Source organism: Sarcophilus harrisii, chromosome 2 (assembly GCF_902635505.1).
Source record: "Sarcophilus harrisii chromosome 2, mSarHar1.11, whole genome shotgun sequence".
Taxonomy (NCBI): domain Eukaryota; kingdom Metazoa; phylum Chordata; class Mammalia; order Dasyuromorphia; family Dasyuridae; genus Sarcophilus; species Sarcophilus harrisii.
The window spans coordinates 170,053,909-170,079,232 of NC_045427.1; the positions used below are offsets into that span (position 1 = coordinate 170,053,909).

A 25,324-nucleotide genomic window follows, 5' to 3' on the forward strand; every position below is an offset into this window, starting at 1 on the left:
TTCAATGATTCAAAGCAATCCCAATTATTTAAAATTATTTAGACTTCAGACAGAAAATGCCATCTGCATCCAGAAAAAGAAATAAGGAGACAATGTAAATCAACACATACTATGTTCACTTTTTTTTTTCTTTCTCCCATGGTCCTTCCCCCTTTTGCTCTGATTTTTCTCTCCCAACATGATTCATAATGTGTATTAAAAATAAATTTACTAGAGGCAAAAAAGCTAATCTCAGAAATTTATTGTTTCAAGTTATATTTTAGAAGTTTATTTACTTCTCTAGCTACTGAGTTGGTCAGTATTTGAAGCAAGAGAGTGAGAAACTCTTAATGAAATAGAAATAAATGGTGTAGTATGGCATACTACATAAGATTTAAAATGAATTTTAAAAGATCACAGGGAACATCTCCAAAAAGTAGTGAAATACGCATCACCTTATCTCAGAAAAATTATTTAAAACAAATCTACATTTGAGATAATGAATGTGAAGTACTTTGAAATACAACAGAATATACCAGAAAATCTCCAAATCATCCAAAGACAAACACACCTCTTCCCATACAACTAAGTTCCTACTGTCACTACTATTAAATGGAAAATTTGCCAAGGAGAGCTGGGACTTAGACCAAGACCCAGATTCTGAGAGCTGAGCTACACCATCACTTCTCCCAATGAACCTTTCCCTGATTCCTCTAAATTAGGAATTCTTAAGATTATTTGTGTCATGGATTACTCTAAAAGCCTAATGAAGCCTATGGATCCTTCTCAGAAAAATATTTTAAAATGTAGCAAATAAAATACATAAGTTTACTAAGGAAAGCAACTATACAGAAATAAACCTATCAAAATATAAAAAAAAATTATGACATAGTAATATGTATATTTCTTTATTGATACACTAAGTAAGATGGTGTACTTAGAATAAAGGCAAGTTGAAGTTAAATATTGTTTTTTTAAAAAATATGTTGAGTATGAAAGTTTCTATTGCTTAGTTTGAATAAGAACATTAAACTATTGGATGATCTTTGACAAGGACAGCTAAGTGACATAGTGGATAGAGCAAACTAGGCCTGGAGTCAATAAGAACTGAGTTCAGATTTGATATCATACTCTTAGTAATACTAGGCAAGTCCCTTAACCCTGTTTACCTGTTTCCTCATCTGCAAAATGAGCAGGAAAAGGAAATGGTAAACCAGTCATAATTCTGCCAAGAAAACTTCAAATGGGGGTCACAAAGAAACAGATATGACTGAAACAATTCAATAGCAATAACAATCTTTTAATATAAAATATTTGGGAATCCACCTGCTAAGGCAAAGTTAGGAACTATATAAACACAATTACAAAACACTTTCCACACAAATAAAAATCAGACCTAATCAACTGAAAAAGTCTCAAGTGGTCATGGGTAGATAAGATAGTGATAAGAAGAATGACAATACTACCTCAAATTAATCTACTTATTCAGTGCCATACCAATCAAACTCCCAAGAAATTATTTTAGAGAGTTAGAAAAAATAATAACAAAGTTTATCCGGAAGAACAAAATGTCAAGAATTTCAAGGGAATTAATGAAAAAGATGCAAATGAAGGTGGCCTAGCTGAACTAGACTTACATCTATATTCTAAAGCAATAGTAATCAAAACCATTTGGTACTAAGAAAAATAGCAGTTGATCAGTGGAATGGGTTAAGTTCACAAGACACAATAGTCAATGATTATAGTAATCTAGTGTTTGATAAACCCAAAGATCTCAGCTTTTGGGATAAGATCGCACTATTTGACAAAAACTACTGGGAAAATTGGAAATTAGTATGGCAGAAACTAGGCACCCTATTCCTAGATAAGGTCAAAATGATTTAGACATAGTAATATTATAAGCAAATTGGAAGAACAAAAGATAGTTTACCTCTCAGATCTGTGAAGGAAAACCAAAGAAGAGCTGCAGTACATTAATGAATGCAAAATGAATAATTTTGATTAAGTTAAAACATTTTTGTACAAACAAAACTAATGCAAACAAGTTTAGAAGGCAAGCAATAAACTGGGGGGGGGGGGATTTTTTACATTCAACAATTCTGATAAATGTCTCATTGCTAAAATATAAAGAGAATTGACTCAAATTTGTAAGATTTCAAGCCACTCTCCAATTAATAAACAGTCAAAGCCTATAAAGACAATTTTCAGATGAAGAAATTAAAACCATTTCATATTTCATTTGAAAAGGTGCTCTAAATCACTATTGATCAGAGAAATGGAAATTAAGATAACTCTGAGGTTCCACTACACACCTCTCAGATTAGCTAAAATGACTGGAAAAGATAATGACAAATGTTTGGAAGGAACATGGAAAAACAGGGACACTAATACATTGTTGGAATTGTGAACTGATCCTGCAGAGCAATTTGGAACTATGCTGAAAGGGCTATCAAACTATGCATACTCTTTGATACAGTTGTGTTTCTACTGGGCTTGTAGCCCAAAAAAAAATCATAAAGGAGGAAAAGGGACCCACATGTGCAAAAATGTTTGTGGCAGACCTTGTTTTGTAATTGCAAGAAACTGAAAACTGAGTGGATAACCCTCAGTTGGAGAAGGGCTAAGTTATGGCAGATGAATATTATGGAATATTACTGTTCTATAAGAAACGATCAGCAGGATGATTTCAGAGAGGCCTGGAGAGACTTACATGAACTGATGCTGATGCTAAGTGAAGTGAACAGAACCAGATGACTGTACATGACAAGAGCAAGATTATACGATGATCAATTCTGATGGATGTGGCTCTTCTCAACAATGAGATATGATTCAGGCCAATTCCAATAGTCTTGTGATGAAGAGAGCCAACTGCACCCAGAGAAGGACTGTGGGAACTGAATGTGGATCACAATATAGTATTTTCACTCTTTTTGTTGTTTGCTTGCATTTTGTTTTCTCATTTTTTCCCTTGTTGATCTAATTTCTTGTGCAGCACGATAATTATGGAAATATGTATAGAAGAATTAGCATGTGTTTAACAAATAATGGATTACTTGCCATCTAAGGGAGTAGGGGGAACAGAGGGAAAAAATTTGAGAAAGAAGATTTTGCAGGGATGAATGTTGAAAATTATCTATGCATATGTTTTGAGAAAAAAAGCTATTAATAACTATAAAAATACATAAATAAATGAAAACAATAATCTTTGACAATGCAACACAAGACTAGATGTCTTAACAAGGCACACAGGAGCTCAATCTGTACAAATAGTTGGATTTGGCAAAAACAAAACAAATTAAAAACCTTTTGAATTTCTGGAATGTTGATGACCTTTTGTGATTTCTAAAAGGGCCTCACAAAATATAATTCATTTTTGATGATACCAGTATTTATATATTAAATAAAAACAAGGACGTTATTACTCAATACATCTATAGTTTTAGCTAGCCATATCATGAAAGAAAACAGTGAGGCTGCTAATCTACTGATGAGCTGCTTTACAATGTTCAAAGAAATATTAATTACTCTAGAGCATCTCACATCATTTGACAATAGAATCTTTTAGTTTGTTTCACTGGTCCAGCCGACAAACCAACCTGAACATTCCCAGTGCACATGGCTTTACCCAAAATCTCTCCACTGGTATGAAGGTTTTTTGACTTGGTATTTGTGTAAACTAGCAAATCCAAGTTTTGAAAGGATCCTTACTTTTTCAAATTGATCTTTCTTTTCACAAAAGAGAAACTATATCTTTAGATGCATTTTCAGGATGAACATTTATGACATGAACTTTCAATTTTCTGAATTCATACATCGCAAGAATTTTTATACACACACAAAAGCCCCACCACCACCACCACCATTTTTTGGCTTTTGTGTCCTATCATTTTCCTCATTGTAAAGTAACTGCAAAATTCATGTCTTTATTATACTCCATCTGCATTTCAACTTAAACTGGATCTGTAAAAATATAAATCTAAATACAGTACTTGATTGAATTAGTGGTGTATGTGTGTGTGTGTGTGTGTGTGTGTGTGTGTGTGTGTAAAGTCATTAAGAAGCTAGTAGGACAATGGATAGAATATAGGACCTGAAGTCAGGAAGACAGACCTAAGTTTAAATCCTGCTTCATACACTTTCTAACCTATATTTGTCTTAGTTCCCTCAACAGCAAAGGAGAGATAATAAGGGGTTGTGAGGATGAAATAAGTTAATATTTGTAAAGTGCTTTGTATTCTGTTTGGCAGATAAGAGACACCATATAAATTCTACTTGATAAGTCTGCAAAGAAATAATTTGTAACAAAACTATTCCTCTTTGCAGATGATATTGTGGTAATTTAAAGAATCCTAAAGAATGAACTAAAAACTATTAGAAATAATTAACAACTTTACCAAAATTTCAAGACATAAAATAAACCCACAAATGTTACCAACAAAGTCCAGAAGCAAAAGAGAAAAAGAGAAATCCCATTTAAGTTAATTAGACAGTATAAAATATTTGAGAGTCTACTTGCCAAAACAAAGTCAGGTACTATATGAACATGATTACAAAACACTTTTCACATAAATAAAATTAGATCTAAACAATTTTGGAAAAATATCAAGTGCTTATGGGTAGGCCAAGCTAATAAATTAAAAAATATATATACCAGTTCTACTTGATCTACTTATTCAGTGCCATAACAATCAAACTGCCAAAAACTAACTTTATAGAGCTAAAAAAATAACAAAATTCATCTGGAAGAACAAAAGGTCACAAATTTCAAGTGCATTAATGGGGGGAAAAAGTGCACAAGAAGATGGCCTTGCCATACCATACTTAAAAATTTATTATAAAACAGCAGTCATCAAAAACCATTTGGTACTAAGAAATAGAGTAGTAGATGAGTGGAATAGGTTAGGTTCATACATAGTAATTTAGTATTTGATAAACCCAAGTCTCTAGCTTTTTAAAAATTGTTGGAAAAATTAAAAAACAGTATGGCAAAAACCAGACATTGACCAACATCTAATATCCTATACCAAGATAAGGTAAAAAAAAAAAAATGGGTATATGATTAAGACATAAAGGATGACGTTATAAGCAAATTAAGAAAGCAAAGAATAGTTTACACGTCAGATCTGTAGAGAAAGGAGGAATTTATGACCAAAGAAAAACTATAGAGCATTATAAAAAACAAAAAGGATAATTTTGATTACATTAAATTAAAAACATCTTGCATAATTAAAACCAATGCAGCCAAGATAAGAAGGGAAGCAGAAAGCTGAGGGGAAAAGTTTTATAGCCAGTGTTTCTTACAAAGGCCTCATTTCTATATAGAGAAACTGACTCAAAATTTAGAAAAATATAAGTCATTTCTTGTGACGCAGAAAGCCATCTGCATCCAGAAAGAGGACTGTGGAGACTAACTGTGGATCACAAGATAGTATTTTCATCTTTTTTTGTTATTTCCTTGCTTTTTGTTCTCTTTTCCTTTTTGATCTGATTTTTCTTATCCATGATAATTGAAAAATTGTATAGAATTGGACATATTTAACATATGTTGGATTACTTGCTGTCTGGGAGAGGGGATGGGAAGAAAGGAAGGAGAAAAAATTTGGAATACAAGGTTTTGCAAGGGTGAATGTTGAAAACTATCTTTGCATATATTTTGAAAATAAAAAGCTATTTTTTAAAAAGAATGTAACTGGAGAAAATATTAAATAGATATTTTTTAAAAGAGTATGTCATTTGTTAATTGAAAAATGGTCAATAGATATGAACAGTTTTCAGATGAAGGAATTAAAGCCATTTCTAGTCATATGAAAACATGCCCTAAATCATTATTGATTAGACACTTGCAAATGATAATTCATACCTCTCAGATTGGTTACAATGATAGGGAAAGATAATAATGTTAAGAGGGGATGTGAGAAAACTGAGATACTAATGCATTGTTGGTAGAGTTGTGAAATGATCCAACCATTCTAGAGAGCAATTTGGAACTATGACCAAAGGGCTATAAGACTGCCTTCCTTTTGATCCTGCAATGTCACTATTGGGTCTGTATCTCTTTGAGATCACAAAAAAAGGAAAAAGGAACCATATATGCAAAAATGTCTATAGCAACTCTTTTTGAATTGGCAAGGAACTGAAAACTGAGTGGATGCCCATCAGCTAGGAATGGCCAAATAAGTTATGGTATTTGAATTTAATGGAATATTATTATTCTACAAGAAATGGCATTCAGAAAAGTCTTGAAACTAGACTTAACATGAACTGATGCTGAGTGAAGCAAGTAGAACCAAGAGAATATTGTACACAGTAACAAGATTATGTAATGATCAACTTGGCTCTTTTCAACCATGTATGAATCAAAGCAATTCCAATAGACTTGGGATGGAAAATGCCATCTACATTCAGAGAGAAAACTATGGAAACCGAATATGGATGAAAGAACAGTATTTTCACTTTTTGGGTTTTTTTCTTTATGTAAATGTTTAAAGAATTGCACATATTTAACCTAAAAAAAGTTCTAATGATGTAAAATGTAACATATTTAAAATTGAATGTAACAAAGTAGGTAAAATGTTATGATTTTTCCAAATTTTTAAGCCTTTTAGTGGTTTGTAATCCTCTGAAAGACACGTAGATATCACAGCAAGAATTCTAGAGTGATGTCTCGTTACTAGAATTTGGCTATTACTGAAAGCAAAGTCTGGTGAAATTCTGTGCCTTCCTAGAAATGATTCTCATTCCTGATATTGTTCACAGTTTTTCTCACTTACTTTGAAAATGCATGGTATTTTCACAAAATAGCATGCAGACACCACTGTATGTCTATAATATATAAAAAAGAGCATGAAAGAATCTGTCTACCCACAGAATTTACCAATGTACACAGATCCATAACATAGTTACAATAGTTATGCTTGTGATCAGACATCTTTGAATTTGGCTGGTCTACACTTTATCCATGTGTTAAATTGCCATGCTGACTTAATGTGATTTAAAATTTTTCATTTGAATTATATATTACAAAACTTTAGCAAATAATGTAAATAAGTCACCTCTTTCCACATAATAATCAACAAACAATTGTAAGTTTATATGTGTGGGTCAAGTGAAAATATATAACTTCACCGTTTGGTGATTAGATGCTACTAATTGCAGAGTTTCTCAATTATTTGCCAGCCATATTGCATTAGTATTGTAGACAAGGAGACTGAAGTCATGTGCATAGATCTAATAGTTACAGTAATTTTGAAGCAGTAAAAAATGTTTTGAGATATTTCCAATGACAGTATTTTAAGTTATCTTCAACAGTGATGTGGAAATATCACTGATTTTGTTGGTGACAGTCACTGGTATTGTTAACACTACTTATTGTTCATAATTTAAAGATGAAGTTCATAATTTAAAAAATTGTGAATATCAATTAGTGCTTAGTGAAAATAAAGATATAATTTTTTTTCCCAATATTCAAGTTCATGGACCCCTTGAAATCTATACATGAATGTAACCTCAGGTTCAAAATCCCTGCTCTAAGTAGTGACTCCTTTGAACTCCTTATTCTACTTAATTTGTAATTGTCGTATAATATTATACTTTATCTTAAATTTTCTTGCATTTGTATGTCTTTTTTCTCTTAGATAATAAGCTTCTTGGAAGTGTTATCATTTAAGTAAATAATGACAATAGCCATTATTTATATAGCATTTCAAAGTTTACAAAGAACTTTAGATATATTATCTGCGAGAGGTAGGAGGAAGAATCTCAAATAACAAGAAACAAAAGTTTAAGCTGCTGAAAATATCAATTTGTTAAGCAATACAAGTTAATAAGCAATTGTTATGCCAGTTGTATAACAAATTGGGATTAGGCCTCCCCAGCTTGGCAACTGGCCCCTAAATACAAGGGGAGATAGATTTTTATGCATTAAAAAAAAAGAAGATATATAGAAGAGGGTATAAGACTGAGTAATCTGATTTCTAATTAGAAGAAAGATTAGGGACTTTCCAAGTTGAGACAGAGAGCAAACAGATATTACATATTTCCAGCAAATGATTGGAATAAGGAAAACAGTAACTGGAGTGGATGCCCCTCAGTTGGGGAATGGCTGAATAAGATATATGAATGTAATGGAAGATTATTGTTCTATTAGAAATGATGAATAGGCTTTTTTCAGAAAAGCCTGAAAAGACTGATGCTGAGGGAAGTGAAAAAAATCAAGAAAGCATTGTACACAGTAAAAAAAAAAAAAAAAAAAAAATTGTGATTATCAACTGTGATTGACTTGGATCTTTTCAACAACGTAGTGAATCAAGGCAATTCCAAGAGACTTGGGATGCAAAATGCCATCCATATCCAGAGAAAAAACACGGGAGACTGAATATGATTAAAGCATAGTATCTTTACATTTTGTTGTTGTTTGTCTTTTTTTTCTTCTCATGATTTTCTCCCCATTAGATCTGACATTTCTTACACAGTATGACAAATATGGAAACATTTTTTAAAGAACTGCATATATGTAACCTATATCAGATTGCCTACTGTCTTGGGGATTGAGGAGATAAGGGTGGGAGAAAAATTTGGAATACAAAGTTTTACAAAAATGAATGTTAAAAACTATTCATTAAAAAAAAATTATCACGAAATTAAAAAAAAAAAAATAGTAACAATGACCAGTATGGGGCTAATTTCTTGGGAAAGAGATATGGGTTGCTTGAGATGTATAACTGTGAGAAAATTCTGCATCAATTTTCAGATTTGACTGGGTTTCTGGTCAGTATAACAAAGTCCCTAAGTTAAAAAGTTTCTAAGCCAAAAGGCAGAGTTATTTTGTAGTTTTCTCACAATTCTATAATCAAATAACGTTTTCTCACAAGACAGAAATTGGACTAGAACTATAATTGAAAAGAAAGAGAACTGAGCTAGTTCCAGAATTGAGTCACAAGACAAGAGTCAATGCGGTTCATTCAATCCCCCAATTTCCCTCCTTTTATTTTATATCCACAACAACTTTGTAAGGTAAATACTATTACCAATCCCCATTTTGTAAATTAGGAAAAGATTAATCACCTTCCCTAAGGCCATAGAGCTAGTGACTATAGAAGGATTTTAACTCAGATTCTCACCCAAGCACAGTAAACTACCTACCTGCCTAGATACCTTTTAGTACACTGTAGCAAAGAGTTAATATGTGTTTTATAAATGAATGGCTTACTTCCAGATCCAACAAATGAGATTTTTCTTAATTCCTGGATTACCCTGCTCTCCTACAAAATCCTGCCTGTATTCCCTGGGCACTTAATTCAAGTGTTTTTCCTCATTTTGTTAGTTGTCGTATGTATGTATATATACTCCAAGTTAACTATACGTCTACTATAGTAAAGATAATTTAAATATCTCTTTATGACCCTAGCATCTAACATTGTACCAAAGAAGTTTGTCTATGTATCTATCTGTATGTTCGATTAAATCCTACATTGGGTGACACTAGCAGGAAAGGGATGTAGAGAGAAGGCTCACAAGGAGTTATATTTATGTTGGGTTTTTAAAGGATGGGTAGGAATTCAGAAGATGAAGGATATGTATTTGATATTTAGGAAAGATGAAAGTTAGCCAAAGAATGGGCCACAGAATGCTCAATGTGTTGTGGGAAAGAGCTGTCATAAAAAAAGGATTGTGCTTTCATGTACTTTGAAGTAAAATAATTGGTTTCCATTAATTGTTATATTCAAACTTAGATTGGAAAATTCTAGAACGCATTATTAAAAAATATAGATAATTAATATCTACAAAAAGAAGTAATGATCAAAAAGAGCAAAGATGGCTTCATAAAGTTCATGACATATTCATTTTGTTCTCTCATATATTTTATTACCTCATTTCATCCTTACAATAACTCTGAGAGGTGTAGGTACTGCTATTATCTTCTTTTTAATACTATTATCTTCCTTTTACTTGAGGAAACTGAGGCAGAATGAGGTCAGGTAATTTGCCCAGGGTCATAGAACTAGCAAGTGCCAAAAGGCTAGTTTACATTGTTTCATTTAAATGATTTAAGAGATTTGTCTACATCATAGATCAAAAACAAAGCTTTTAGTTTGCATAGATTATCTTTAAAGTATATAACAATTTTCATCATATTCTTGTGAAAAAGACTAAAAATTTTGAGTTACACAAAGTGCTCAGTAGTATGTTCAAGCAATCTGTTTGACAGATTGATTGTATCAGTGATATGGATAAAATGTTAAAGAAAATATTTATAAATTTGGAACATGACATAACTGAGAGGAAATAGCTAACATAGTGGATAAAAGAATCAGGACTCAAAAAGGTCCTAACAGGTTATAAAACACTGACAATGAATCAAATCAATTCAGATGGTATTTAGTGACTATAAATATAGACTTTAATTTGTGTTCAAAGAACCATCTTTACAAATATAAATTGGTGTGAGTTAGATAGCAGTACATCTGAAAAAGAGCTGTGGTGTACTGCAGACATTACATCTATAGTGTGACAATCCACAATGCAATTCAGTATGTATTCAGATGTGCAAGGCATTGTAGCAGATTACGGGAATAAAAGACAAAACTGAAACAGCACTCAAGAAGCTTATGTTTTACAAGGGGATATAGACAAGTGAATACAAAATATATACAAAATAATTTCAAGATATAGTGCTAGAAGAAAACTCAAGAGACTATCTCTCTAATCCAAGACCATTTACAACAATTCACTTAACAATGAATAAAATAACCCAGAGAGGTTGGGTGACTTAGCCAATGTCATGAAGTGGGTTAAAGGTATTTAATAGACTTACTTCTAAACTGGAGAGACAGGATAATTTTGGAGGGAAGGATAAGAAAGACAAGAAGGAGGGAGGTGATAATCAGGAAAAACTTCATGTAGAAAATGAAATCTAAGATGACACCTTTGAAAAATGTTAGGAAATGTACAAGAGAAAAGGAGAAAACAGAGAAAATGTCTTACAGAAAAAAAAAAAAAGCCATCAGGACAATTTGACAGGAATAAAAAGTGCATGAACTAGATGAGTTTTAAATAATATCCCTATGATGCTTCGGGACATGGATTCTACCCTGTTCTACACCTGGGTTTTACAGCTCCACAAATAACAATGAACCTAGACATGTCACTTTCCTCTCTAGATGTGTTTTTATATTTGCAAGATGAACACATTTTTACCATATAATCAGAGGACCATTCCAAGTCACAGAATATGATTCAGCAATTCTAAATTTTTTCTCAAAACAGCAAAATATGTACTTGTATAAATAAGAAAAATAATCTAACTGAAGCTTTTTTGAGTTTTTCATACTCTTGTACTTTATTTTTTTTTTTTTGACAATTATGAATGAAGAAATGAAAAAGCATTTTTAAGTACTATGTGTAAAGTAATGGGCTAAGCACTGAAGCTATACATTGAAAAGCAGTCATGGTCCATGACTTCAAGGAGCTCATTTTTTTTTTTTTTAAACATCAGATTTTTTTAAAATAACTTTTTATTGACAGAACCCATGCCAGGGTAATTTTTTACACATTATTCACACACATACAAAAAAGGCAAAAAAAAAAAATAGTTCTTGTTCTCAAGGAAATGAAAATAAGAAGTAGTTGCACATCCTGGACTATGTTCTAAGAGAGACAAACAGTAGAAAGGTGGCTAAGATCCCAAGAGTCGAGTGGTCATCAGTTTCCCTTTCTATCCCAATCTGAAGCCTTCAGAGAAATAATCAGGACAAGAATACCAGAACAAAGAGCTTGCAATTCTGTTCACTCTGAAGTGAACCTTTTCAGGTTCTGAAACCTTTTCAGATGTCTGAAAATTAGTGAGTCCATATACAATTTAATGTTTCTGTGACCCCAATTTAGAACAAGAACTTGCAATACACCATGAAAGTAGAAACAGAACCAGTCTAGAACTAGCTTTCAGTACACAGAGCCTAGCCCTAACAAACTTGCTCTCCTAAAGTAAAGGGTGGAATAGAAACTGAAAAAAATTCACCAATCACCTCCTTAAAAAGATCTCAAAATGACAACCCTCAGAAATGTTATAGCCAGATTTCGTAGCTGCCAGGTCAAGGAGAACATATTGCAAGCATAAAGAAAATAACAAATTGAATATCATGGAGTCACAGGATAATGTAAGATTTAGTAAGCTTCTGAATTAAAAGATTAGAGGGCTTGGAATAACATTTCTGAGGGCAAATAAGTAGGAGTACAACCAATATTCACTTATCAGCAAAACTGAATATACTCTTTCAAGGGAAAAAATGATATTTAATGAAATAAGAGGATGACTTCCAAGCATTCCTAATAAAAAGACCAGAACTGAGTTAAAAATTTGACTTTCAGGTACAAGACTTAAGAGAAACATAAAAAAAAAAAAAAAAAAAAAAAAAAGCAGAAATGAAAAATCATAAGGGATTCAATAAGGTTAATAATTATTTTAGCCCTACATGGGAAGATGATACTTGTAACTCCTAAGAACTTTATCACTAGGTAAAGCAATTAGAAAGACTATACATAGCAGAGGATACAAATATAAGCTAATATTGATGCGGTTTGAATGTACTCACTTCCTGGTGGTCAAGAGATCAGTGGCAATTAAATATCCCCTTTAAATCCACCACAAATTTAGAGTGAACTGATTCACTCATTCCCAAATTATTAGTTGCAAAATGAAAGTTTATTGTTGGATAGAAACCAGTTTACTAAGGCACTGACTTCTATAGTGGTAGAGTTCTTTTTGGAAATGGAGTTTTGGTGCTGAGAATGTTCAGCGAGTAGGGTGCTAGCAAAGTGCATGGGCCACGTACAAAGAATGAGTCCAGAAACCCACCCTTTTTAAGGAGTCTTGGGGCTTCAGGAGCCGAGGTTACCATGCTTAGGTTCTTATCTCTTTTTAGCCCAGATTTCTTATTGGAATTAACAACAATTCAAAGGAGTGCTTTTTGACCAGGATTTGTAATTGAATCAAAGACACTGGCATCCTGGAAAGATAACTTATGGGGGGAGGAGGGGAACATGCCTTCCCCAGGGGGGGCTGAGTCTCTGAAAGAGATCACAGATCAAAAGGAAATACAGTTTCTTAAAGGGAACACAACATTTGTAAAGCAAACAGTTTCCTCCTGCTTCAATATGATGGGTTGATATTTAAAAAAAAAAAAAAAAAAAAAAAAAAAAAAAAAAAAAAAAAAAAGGGATACCCAGGAATAAAGAGTATGCACTAGGAAAGAGGGAAATGGAGGTAAATCATCTCACATGAAAAATATGCAAAAGAGTTTTTATAGTAAAGAGGAGATGGTGGGCAATGTTTTCATCTTACTTTTATCAGAATTGGCTCAAAAAGGAAGTAACATACACACTCAATTAGATATAGAAATCTATTTTGCCCTACAGTAAAACAGAAAGGAAAGGAGATTAGAAAAGGGGGAGGGGCAGTGGTCAGAAGCAATAGAGACTTTTGAGAAAGGGGCAGGGTCAAAGGAGAGAGCTTAACAAGGGGGAAATAGGATGGAGGAAAATACCAGTTAGTTGTGAATGTGAATAGGATGAGATTACCAATAAAACAGAAATAGATAGTAGAATGGATTGAAAACTACAAGAAAAATACTTGGATAAAGGTAAAGGGCTACACCAGAATGCTTCAACTGAAGTAATAATAATTAAAAAATAATTTTAAAAAAAAGCAGGAGTAGCAATCATATTCTCAAAGCAAAAGCAAAAATTAATTTAATTAAAATAAGCAGAGAAATTACATTTTGTGAAAAGATACCATAAACAATACCAATACTAAATATAGATTTGCCAAATGGCATAGTATTGAAATTCTCAAAGAAAAAATTAAATGAGTTACAGGAGGAAACAGAGAGCAAAAATATATACAAAAATATATAAAGGACAACCTCAACTTTTGATTCTCAGAACTAGATAAATCTAACCAAAAATAAACAACAAAGTTAAGGAAATGAATAGAATTTCTGAAAAGTTAACTAATTTAAATTAAATACTGTTGGTGTTTTTTCTTCTTTAAATAATAATAAGAGTTCTCTCTGAGAGAAAGCAGGTTTCTCAGGGAGGTTTTCTGGAGGCAGCCTTGGTTTCAGTTACAAGTAAAAAATTACTCCAAAATCACAGCCAGCTGATAAAAGTTCAGATTTTTTATTGTGTCCTTCAATATAGCCCGGTTAGCTCAGGTCCATATCTCTGCTTGGTTCCAAGAGCTCTTGCAGCTTTGTCCTTGGCTTCTGCTTCTGCTTTTTTCAGCCTCCAGCCAACACCAAGGTGGAAGATGCAATGAATGTCTCTTGCCTCGAAGATAGGGCTTGTGGGCTTCCTCCCAGACTGGGAATGTTCCCAAGTAATTCTCCCCAAGCTCTAAGAGCTTCCTCTATATATATGATCTCCCAAAAGTTAACTCCTCCTTCCGGAGAGAATGGGATTCTGGGTTATCTCCCAGAGTGCTCTCTGGCACTAAGAACTTCAAGGGAGGTGTGAACACAAGCATTATTGTCTATCAGTTGTACTTAGTACCTTGTTTCAAGTTCTGGCCCAAAACATCTCCTTCCAAGATCAAATCAATCATTAAACCATGCCAAATTAGATAATTATTGTCTCTATCAACTCTAATGGCTTAACACTTTGTAAAGATTTCAACAAAATACCAAATTGGTAAACCTTAAAATCAGAGAGGAGATTAATCAAATAAAAATGAAGAAAACCATTGCACTGTGAAATAAACTTAGGAGTTGGTTTTATGAAAAAAAGTTAATAAAATAAACCAATGGCTAATTTGATTTTTAAAAAAAGAAACCCAAATTCCAGGTTCAAAAATGAAAGAGTAAATTCACCACAAATGAAAAAGAAATTGAAGCAATTATTAGGAGCTATTTTGTCCAATTATATGCCAATAAATCTAACAATCTAACTGAAATAGATGAATATTTACAAAAACAAACTGTTCAAGTTAACAAAAGAGAAAATGGAATACTTAAATAACTCTACTGATGAGCTCCCTAAGAAAAAATCCCTGGACCAGATGGATTCATAATTCTACCAAACATTTAAAGAATAATTGATTTCCATAATGAAGAGAGAACCCCAAAACTCTGAAAAATCCTTAAAGGACAAAACCTTCTTTAAACTCTTCCTCAGTGAGGGGATTCCACCCCAAGCACAGTTTCATCTTTGTTATCTGGGTGGGGTCAGTTCACTCTCAAACCCAATGAATTCAATTCAAATTCTAACCCTAGCTGAAACCCAGCAAGGAGCCAATCTGAGACTCCACCCACATGCCCCCTTCAGCTTGTAGCCAAAACCTCCTATTATAAAAGAACCAAACTAAAACCCTCTCTTTGCAGAGGTTCCAACAATGCTAGCTACCATGCTTGGCACCCCAAGGGCCTCTGCCCACTGGAATACTGTTTCAGGTGCCCTCCTCCCTTTATCCTCACCTATTGCCTTAACTAGACTTTAACCAGACTTTAATCTTACTTCCAATCCCCATAATAAACCTCTTTCATCAATCTAGGTTTTCAGGTCTGTAAATTTCCTTTACAGGGGACTCTTGCAACGCCAGAAGGGAATCCCAGAACTCCCTACCCTTGCAGCACCACTAGACCTCATTTAGACCTTATTTAATTAACTCCCTGACCACCAGAAACCCTAATTTCATTTGGTTACCCCAAATCTAAACCTCATCAATACTATATAAATTATTTGGAAAAAATAGGCAAAAAAAAGAGATTTTAACAAATTCTTTTTATTACATAAATATAGTGTTGATACCTCAACTAGGAAAAGTAAAAACAGAGAAATAAAACAATATATAAATTCCCCAATGGATACAAATGCAGAATTTTTAAATAAAATACTACAAAGAGGTTCTGTAATATATCACAAAAATGATACACCATGACCTGGTTGGATTTATACCAGGAATGCAGGATTGGTTCAATATTGGAAAAACTATCACCATAATTAATCATATCAGTAACAAACCCAACAAAACATGGTAATCTCATAGATGAAGACTTGAAAAAATTCAGTACTATTAAAAAAAAAAACACACCTAGAAAACATAAGAATGGAGTTTTCTTTAAAGCGATAAGTAGTATCTAGCTAAAATCTCAGCAAACATCTGTAACGGAGATAAGCTAGAAGCTTTCCCAATAAAATTGAGGGAAAAGCAAGCATGACCATTATCACCACTATTATTTAAAATTGTGTTAGAAAAGCTAGATATTGCAATAAGATAAGAAAAAGAAATTGAGTAAATTAGAATAGACTATGATAAAAACAAAATGATATCTCTTTGTAAATGACATGTTACAGAATCCAAGAAAATCAACTAAAAAGCTAGTCAAAATAATTAACAATCTCAACAAGTTTGTAGAATATTTTTTAAAACTACATAAATTTACAGCATTTCTATATATTACCCACAAAGACTAGCAACAAGAGAAAAATTCCATTTAAAATAGTGATAAATAATATAAAATAATTGCAAGCCTACCTGCCAAGACAAGCCCAGAACTCTATGAACATAATTACAAAACACTCTTCACATAAATAAATATCTAAATAATTGGAGAAATATTCATGGCTCAGGGACATGAACCAATATAATAAAAATGACAATTCTAGCTAAATAAATTTACTTATTTCAGTACCATGTCAAATTACAAAAAAAAAAAAAAATTATTTTGTAGAGCTAGAAAAAATTATAAAATTTATCTGAAATGAGAAAAAAAGGTCAAGAATATCAAGGAATTAATTAATGAAAAAAAGTGAATAAAGGTAGCTTCACAGTACTAGATTTTAAACATATTAAGAAGCAGTAATGATGCTGTTTGAGTGGTCTAAATTCCTGGTGATCTACAGGTTAGTGCCTATAAAAGAGTTATTAAGAATCCCTTTTTAAATTGGCCGCAGGTTTTAGGAGTGAAAGAATTCACTCATTTCCGAAATATTAGTTGCAAAATGAAAGTTTATTGTTAGATAGAAATCAGTTTACCAAGAGACTGACTTCTATAGTGGCAGATCTATGGAAAATGGAGTTTTGCACTGAGAACAGAAGGTCCTGGCAGCAAAGGGATCTGCCAAAGTCCATCTGCAAAGACTTTAGTTGATAGAAGTTATTATATTGGGTGTCTTGGTGGGGGTTGGTTGCTCCAGCAGATCAGAACCAGTTGGGGCTGGGCAGCCCAAGAAAGTCAGAATAGGGGCTGGGACAAGCCTGGATCTCCTATTGGAATCCAAAGGGATGCTTTTTGACCAGGATTTGTAATTGAATCAAAGGCTGTGGCATCTTGGACTAGGGAGGATATGCTTCAGCCAGGAGGGACTGAGAATCTGAAAGGGATCACACAGATCAATAGGAAATAAAGTTTCTTAAAGGGACCACAACCCGCTTCAGTAATGCATCAAAACAATCTGGAACTGTCTAAGAAATAGAATGGTAAATCAATAGAATAGATTAGTACAGGATACATTATATATGTAATTATAGCAAACCTACTATTTGATGAATACAAAGATCCAAGCTTTGGGGACAAGAAATGACTATGACAAAAACTGCTAGAGAATTAAGAGTTTGGCAGAAACAAGGAATAGATCAACATTCACACCATGTACAACAATATAAGATCAAAATGGGTACATGATTTAAACATAAAGAATGATATCATAAGCAATTTAGGTGAACATGGAATATTTTACATCTGAGAAAAAGGAAGAATTTCTGACCAAAAATAGAAATCATTGATATATAAAATGGATAGCTTTATTATGTTGCATTATTTTGCACAAACAAAACCAAAGCAGTCAAGATTAAAAAAGCAGAAAATTGGGAGAAAAATTTTATGACAAGTTTTTGTAATAAAGACCCCATTTATCAAGTTTTTAGAGAACTGAATCAAATTTATAAGAATATGAGTCATTTCCCATTGATAAATGGATGAAAGAAAAAAGTTTTTAGAAAAAGAAATCAAAGCAGTACCAATGATATGAAAATGTTTGGTTTGAGAAATAAAAATTAAAACAATTCTGAGATACCACCTCACACCTATGAGACTGGCTAATATGACCAAAAAATGACAAATATTGAAATATTGTAGGGATATGGAAAAATTGGGACATTAATGCACCCTTGGTATATTTGTTACACATTCTTCCTAGTGCTGAAATATCAAACATTTAAAATCTACTGCAGTGTGTGCAGCTCTGATGGGGTAGTTATGTTGTTTAAATGTCAAATGTAGGTTTGTTTTTTAAGACTTTTAAGGAGTACTCACACAAGGCAAACACATCCGTAGATGTCAGAAGCAATACAATGATACTCTGTTTCTCTGAAGAACTTTGGAATTGTGAGACACTGGCACAAAACTGCCCAGCATGGTGTGCTGGTAAAGAAGGCACTGTCTTTGAGCAAAGCATAATTGCAGTAGCTCAAAGATGTTCTCAAATGCACAAATTCAGAGACATCTACACTCCAAATACTCATTGGACTATTTGTACCTGATTTCTGGCAGAACTTTCCAAGGCATATTGTTCTGATCAGGTACAATTGGACTCACTGTACCTTTACCTCAACATAATGAGTGATATCATTTTAGTCCTCTTAAAGATCAACCAATTACTTAGGCACTTCAAGCACTAGTCATTAGGTACTTAGATAAACGTGCAATTAGATAATTAAATACTTTAGTATTTAGGCTCTGCGGTCCTTTATTACTTAGTAATTAGGTACATTAAATTCTAAGGAACTCCAAGATCACTTGTATTGCGTATTGTATTTAGCATTTTTTTCAGGGATGAATTGAAAGAGATGGCCTTAAGATCTTTTGCAACATTGAAAATCCTATGGTTCTTTCAAAAGTTAGTAATTTTTTTTTTACTTGCCTCAATCATAAGCTCACCTTTCTGAGGGTTTAATTAAAAGCTCAAGCCCAGTTCCCATACTTTTCTCTATATTTTCATTTGATAACTTCATCGGTTTCCATGGGTTCAATAATTATCTCTATGCAGATAACTTTCCCCCCTAAATATCTCTCCTGAGCTTCCAGGTACATATTATCAACTATCTACTGAATACTTCCAACTCAAGGTCCTAAGGGGATTTCTTATCTAAAACAAAACCTTTCCTTTCAAATCCACTGTCTTCCAAACTTGTATTTTCCTGTCAATGTCACTAAATGTTCCCCAGGTTTACAGCTATTTATATAGCACTTACTATATATACTATATACCTAAGCAGTTTACAATGATTTCATTTGAGCTTCAAAACTACTCTAGGAAGTAGGTGCTATTATTCCCAATTTATAATTTAGTCATTTATAAATGACTTGACCAGAGTCACACAGCAGTGAATTCAGGTTTTGAAAACTCCTGATCCAGCGCTGTACCATTTAACTGCCATTGTTGACTCATTCTCACCTCACATAATACTTTTGTGTCATTTCTGTCCCCTTTTCATTAATAGTACCATTAAAATGAGACAAAAGTCTCCTAAAGTGTACTCCATGCTTCATATCTCTTCCCCACTCAATTACATTCTCTGAGAGAGGCATCAAAGTGTTTAACAAGTATATACTTATCACTATCCAGAGTTTATTAACTTCAGCAGTTTGCTATAACTATAATCCAGTTTGTCAAAACAAAACAAAACAAAACAAAACTCAAGTATTAATGATTTGTTATTGTCTGATGTCAGGCCAAGAAAACATGACTAAAAAAGGGAAGAAAATCTATTTCAGAAAAAAAAAAAAAAAAAAACTTCTTTATGATTACAATGGTTCAAAGAAGGAATGAGGCAGCTCTCCTGTAGCTAAATACACTTCTCCCCAATACTAACCCTATTAGAAATCTTCAAAGCAAACTACATTAGAAATATCGTGGAGAAGGAATCTTTTTATAGCCAATGAACTGAGATCCCTTCAATTTCTAAGATTCTGTGATCCAATTAAACTTTACTTAGCAATTCTTTGATACATCAATGGAAACAAGATCATATTCATATAGGTACACATGATGCTGATACATTGTGATTATTCCTCATACCTTCATACAAATTCTATTTAAGAGGACTGATCCAATGAGCAGTCCTTTTAGCTCCTTTGATAATATACAATATCGAGATTATCCATAGCCTTTCATTTTTATTACATGACTGGTCTATCTCCTTAGTCAATTATCTATGCTATTGATGTTATCTATTCTTCTGACCCCATTTGGAGTATTCTTGGCAAAGATACTGGCTTTACCATTTCCTTCTCCAGCTCATTTTGTAGATGAGGAACTGGGGCAAATGAGGTTAAGTTACTTACTCAGGATTAAAGAGCTAGTAAGTAACTGAAAACTAATTTGAACTCCGGAAGAGAAGTCTTCCTGACTTCTGGTCTGGTACTTTATCAACTATGCCATGGAGCTGCCCTCCACTACCCCCTTAGGTCACCTACAATATTTTTTATGAGAATCAAGTGATGGCTTGATAATCTCTTGTTGGCTTTGTTATATAGATGGATTAGAGACTTCCCAACTTTATCAATCTGTGAGATCATGGAAGTTGCGACTTTTTGCCTTATTATAACATTCACAAGATTTTATTTCTTTTTTCTTCCCAATGAGCAACAATTCTTATCTCTTTTTAGCCTAGATCTCTTATTGGAATTAACAACACTTCAAAGTGCTTTTTGACCAGGATTTCTAACTGAATCAAAGGCACTGGCATCCTGGAAAGATAACTAGTCTGGCGGGGATATGCCTTCCCCAGGAGAGGCTGAGTCTCTGAAAGAGATCTCAGATCAAAAGGAAATACAATTTCTTAAAGGGAACACAACTTTAGTAAAGCAAACCGTTTACTCCCGCTTCAATATGATGGGAGGGTGGGGAAAAGGGGATACCCAGGAATAAAGAGTATGCACTAGGAAAGGGAGAAATGGAGGTAAATTACCTCACATGAAAAATATGCAAAAGAGCTTTTATAGTAAAGAGGAGATGGAGAGCAATGTTTTCATCTTACTTTCATCACCAAAGATATGCAATTATCTGAAATTCATCACACTTAAGAGATTTCTCTGACACTTTTATCCAAATCACAGAACCACAGAGTTTCAGCCAAAAGAGATGCTGATAATAGAGCATTTTAGTCAGCCCAAACCAAAATAAATTTACAATCCAATGGATAAATGGTCAATCATCTAGCCTTTGAAGATCTTCAATAAAGGGAAGCTCCTTATCATCCTGTTGCAGCTCATTCAATTTCTACAGAGCTTGATTGTTGGGGAAGTCTTCTTTACTTAGTTCTAAACTTGAGTCTTTGCAACTTCTACCCACTATTTTTAGTCCTGTCCTTTGGGACTAAAAAAGAGCAAATACTATACTACTTTACAATTCTTCACATACTTGGGGATGATTAGCATCTAATTCTTAAAAAAATTCTTCAGATTAAATATCTCCATTCCACCTATTGATTCTCTTGGCATAAATTCAAGACATTTCACAATTCTGGTTTCCCTCCTCTGGGAATCTGAATAATATCTGAAGATACCAGTACTACAGATGTAGAATGAGTAAGAGAAAAATTTAAAAACACTGAAGTGCTTATTAATGTGAAAGGAAACAAAGTAGGTGGGATACAAAGAATAGGATATGGACATCACTGTCTTCAGAGACCCTATGTCACACAAGATCAAATCAATTATGAAATTTATACTTCCTCAGTACCACCTGTTCCTTATATCCCATACCCATTGAATAGGATGGAGGGTGGACATCAGAAGAGTTTTTATAAGATACTTCATTTAAGGAGAAGGCCTAAAAAAGACAATTATTTTCCATCTTCAGGTCTTCATCATGCCCACAGGCCAAGTCTCCTACTCCTCCCCCAACTTTTTCAATTTGTTGTCTTCCATTAGATTATGGACTCTCCAAGGGCTACAGAGCTTACTTAGCACATATTTAATATTTGACTGACATGGTCTATTACCTTGAACATACATGCACACACACATATGCGTGCGCACACACACATACACACATATAAATTGTGATAATGAACAGGATAAGAATGGTCTCAGAAGGAAGAAATCTCTTCTGATTGGAAAAGAAAATCTATTGGGCCCCGAGGAGTGGGTAGGATTTCATTTGGTATAAATTGGAACCAGTTATCCTAGGCACAGGCAATAGTATGGGCATAGTATTTGTTTTTCTGTAAGAATTATCATCCCCACCACTATAATACTATATATTTTTTTGTGAAATACTTCAGCACAAACCACCACCACTACCACACCACCACCCCTTTTTTTTTTAACTCCTAAAGAGCTCTTTTGTGAAATATCCTACTTGATAGAGGACTGGGATAATAAATATTCTATCACCTTCCTTCAACACCCTTAACATCTACAATTCTTAAAATTTTATTTATTTACTTATTTTTGCTGGGAATTAAAGATCTAGAGAGAATTACTCTGATCTCCCTTTCCATCAAGTAGATATTTAAATCAATTTTTTAGGACTTTTGAGAATTCTAATAGATCAGTTTCAATTACTTTTAACACTTAGGAGGAAAGTACCCATTAAGAGTACTATTTCCTTTCCAACCAACTGTAGTATATTACTTAAGATAAGTTAACCATTTCCCAACATGCAGCAATTTCTCTCCCTTTTTTATTTTTCCCAATGCCCAAGTGATCTAAATAAAATCTAATTTCCCAAATAAATATAAAAATTCAAAATAGGATTTCTTTTAGCTCCTACCTTCAAGATGCTTACAATCTTAGTTGAATAGGGGCATTACATGTTAAGACTAATAGCAAGTAAGATTGAATGAAACTGTTTTAGATGATCAGAATTACTAGAAAAGGCAGGATTCTTGTGTAGGGTAATAAGGGGGACAGAAGAACAACATTAAGTAATTTCCACAAGCAAAGATATTAAATGTACACATTGATACTTTATTCTTGGTAACAAGAATTCTTAGAAAACCTAGATTACCTAGAGAAAAGGATGATTGTTGGATCAAAATGTTGTTAATGCCTCTGCAACAAAGAACATTAAGAACAATTCATTATTTTCCCTTTTGAGACTTATCCACTATATTATCATAATTTAGTTAATTTGCTTTTTTCTCTTCTTTTTTCCTTCATAAATTTCTTAATTAAAATTTATTTTTCTGAAAATCTCGGATTTTTAATAACCCATCCCCCCCAACATTTCCATAAGATAGCAACAAGTGAAAATTTCAAAATGAGGAATTCTTCTAATTGTGAATGATAATTCGTTATGATTTAATCCAGGTTTAAATTTAATCTTTTGTTCTTTTAGTTAACCATTCACTTCTAAATGAAGGCCACGGTAATTGTTTAAAATATACTGTATTTATGATAGAAAAAAAACACTGAAGAAGCATTTCATTTCCATAAATATTACAAAAAGCAAATTTAATTTTATAAAATGTTACAGTTCTATTAAATGATAAGGGAAAATATTATAAAATGGAATAATTTTAAAACTTGTCATTATACCCACACATCACTGAATGACTAAAAGAACACACACAATTATTTTTAAACAATGAAATTTTGTTCAAAAATTGTGGTAAACATGCTAAATTATCAAGTCATACCAATTTAAGCTTTATAGATCATAGTTTCATAAAGCTTAGAATAAAATAATTCATCTAGTATAATTCCCTCATTTTACAAATGAGGAAAGTGAGGCCGAGAGGGGAGAGGGGAGGGAGAAGGGTGATGTAGCTTGGATCACACATAGGTAGTATTAAGAGTTAGCATTTACACTGAACTCTTCTGATCCCAAAGGGCTCTTTCTACCACACCACTATTTGAAAATTACTTGCACATTATGAATTCCATCTTAGTAAGCAAAAAATTACTTAGGTTCAGTCTATGCATTTTGCAAAAGATTTAAAAACCGGCTATAAGGTACAATTTAAAAACTGATTTTCTTACCTTTATTAAGATATAGAGGTAGTAGTAAATCTACATTCAAAATTCTGACAACAGAATAGAAGTAAGAACTTTAAGCATGAGCACTTTCATCCTGAATGGGAAGGGGCTAGCCAAGGTGGCCTGAAAACTTCCAGGATCACCAAATACTGCATTACACAGTGTTCTGTGACTTCTTCATGTATGAACAATGTGGGCATGACTATCAGGCAAATCTTTCCAGCTGGGGCCTGAACACAAATAACAATCATATCAGGATGTTGCATTATCTTCAAATATGAAAGCCTAAATAAACATAATGATACATCTACACACACACACACACACACACACACACACACGAACATGCAGATGACACTATTAAAGACACTATTAAAAAGAGTAATGAAATGATAATAATTAATAAATTCTTACAAAGGCCCACTGTATCACATTAATTACCAATAAAAAAATAACAAATTTCTAAAGCACTCTAACTTTTACAACACAACAACCTTTCCTCACAACAACCCTGTGAGGTAGGCAATATACACTTTATTCAGATATGGAAACTTGTCCATTGTCATATTGCTAATAAAGGCTGGAGCCAGAATTTCATTCCAGGTCCCCTCCCTCCAAACCATACTCATTTTTAAAAAATGGAATAGGGGATTATGACAAAATCATTTGACTTAATATTCAAGCACTTTAGGAATTATGTACTTATTGCAAAAATGTAAAATGTTTCATTCATTTACACTAAAGTTACTTGAAAAACATGGCATTTCATGGTGACAAATATGAAAAAAAAAACCTAAATGATATGGTCACAGTATTCCAAATTATGCAGCTGAAAAGTGAAAAGTTCACTTACTAATTCAGATCTTCTGCTTATGTACTATCATATATTTGGAAACTTCCTCAATCAAGATGATCAAATTACAAGTTTTTCATTCGCATTTTTTCTATCATACGTTGGTATGTGATTTAAATTGCCTCAAATGGCCCGTTATATCATTGATTAGTTTAATTCTTATCTGAAAATATATTTTACTTAACAGAAGTAAACTGGCTCAACTAACTACATCTTAAAACATAACTTATAATGAGACAAATTTCTATGCAATAGAAAGAAGTGCTTGAAAAACATTTTGCATCCCTAGGAAAAAATGTCAAAAATATCTTTTTCCAATACTGTATTTAATCACAGACAGAATTTGTATGAGTTTAAATAACTGCCTTGAAATTATATATGAAATATTATCTAAACCTAAGTTTTCAATGAAATACACATTTGACACCTATCAAGAAGTTTCTAAGTGTCTGCAATGAAATTGTTAATTTGGTTATTGTAGCCATCTTAATTAAATAATTAGCAAAAGGGA

At 32.9% G+C, this 25,324-nt stretch overlaps 1 protein-coding gene across 4 annotated transcripts in view; it reads right to left on the reverse strand.

Moving 5' to 3' along the window:
- Positions 1-25,324, reverse strand: part of AGPAT5 (1-acylglycerol-3-phosphate O-acyltransferase 5) — a 99,590-nt gene that overhangs the window by 15,761 nt on the left and 58,505 nt on the right. The window contains exon 10 of one of the 4 annotated variants that reach the window (XM_031951138.1): positions 20,777-24,190. The exons of 2 other annotated variants lie outside the window; for them this stretch is intronic. In XM_031951138.1, coding sequence (XP_031806998.1) covers positions 24,050-24,190 — 141 coding nt within the window. In that variant the 3' untranslated portion in view covers positions 20,777-24,049. Of the gene's footprint in view, positions 1-20,776; positions 24,191-25,324 lie in introns of those variants that run through there. One more of the 4 variants, XM_031951137.1, reaches the window with a different exon arrangement.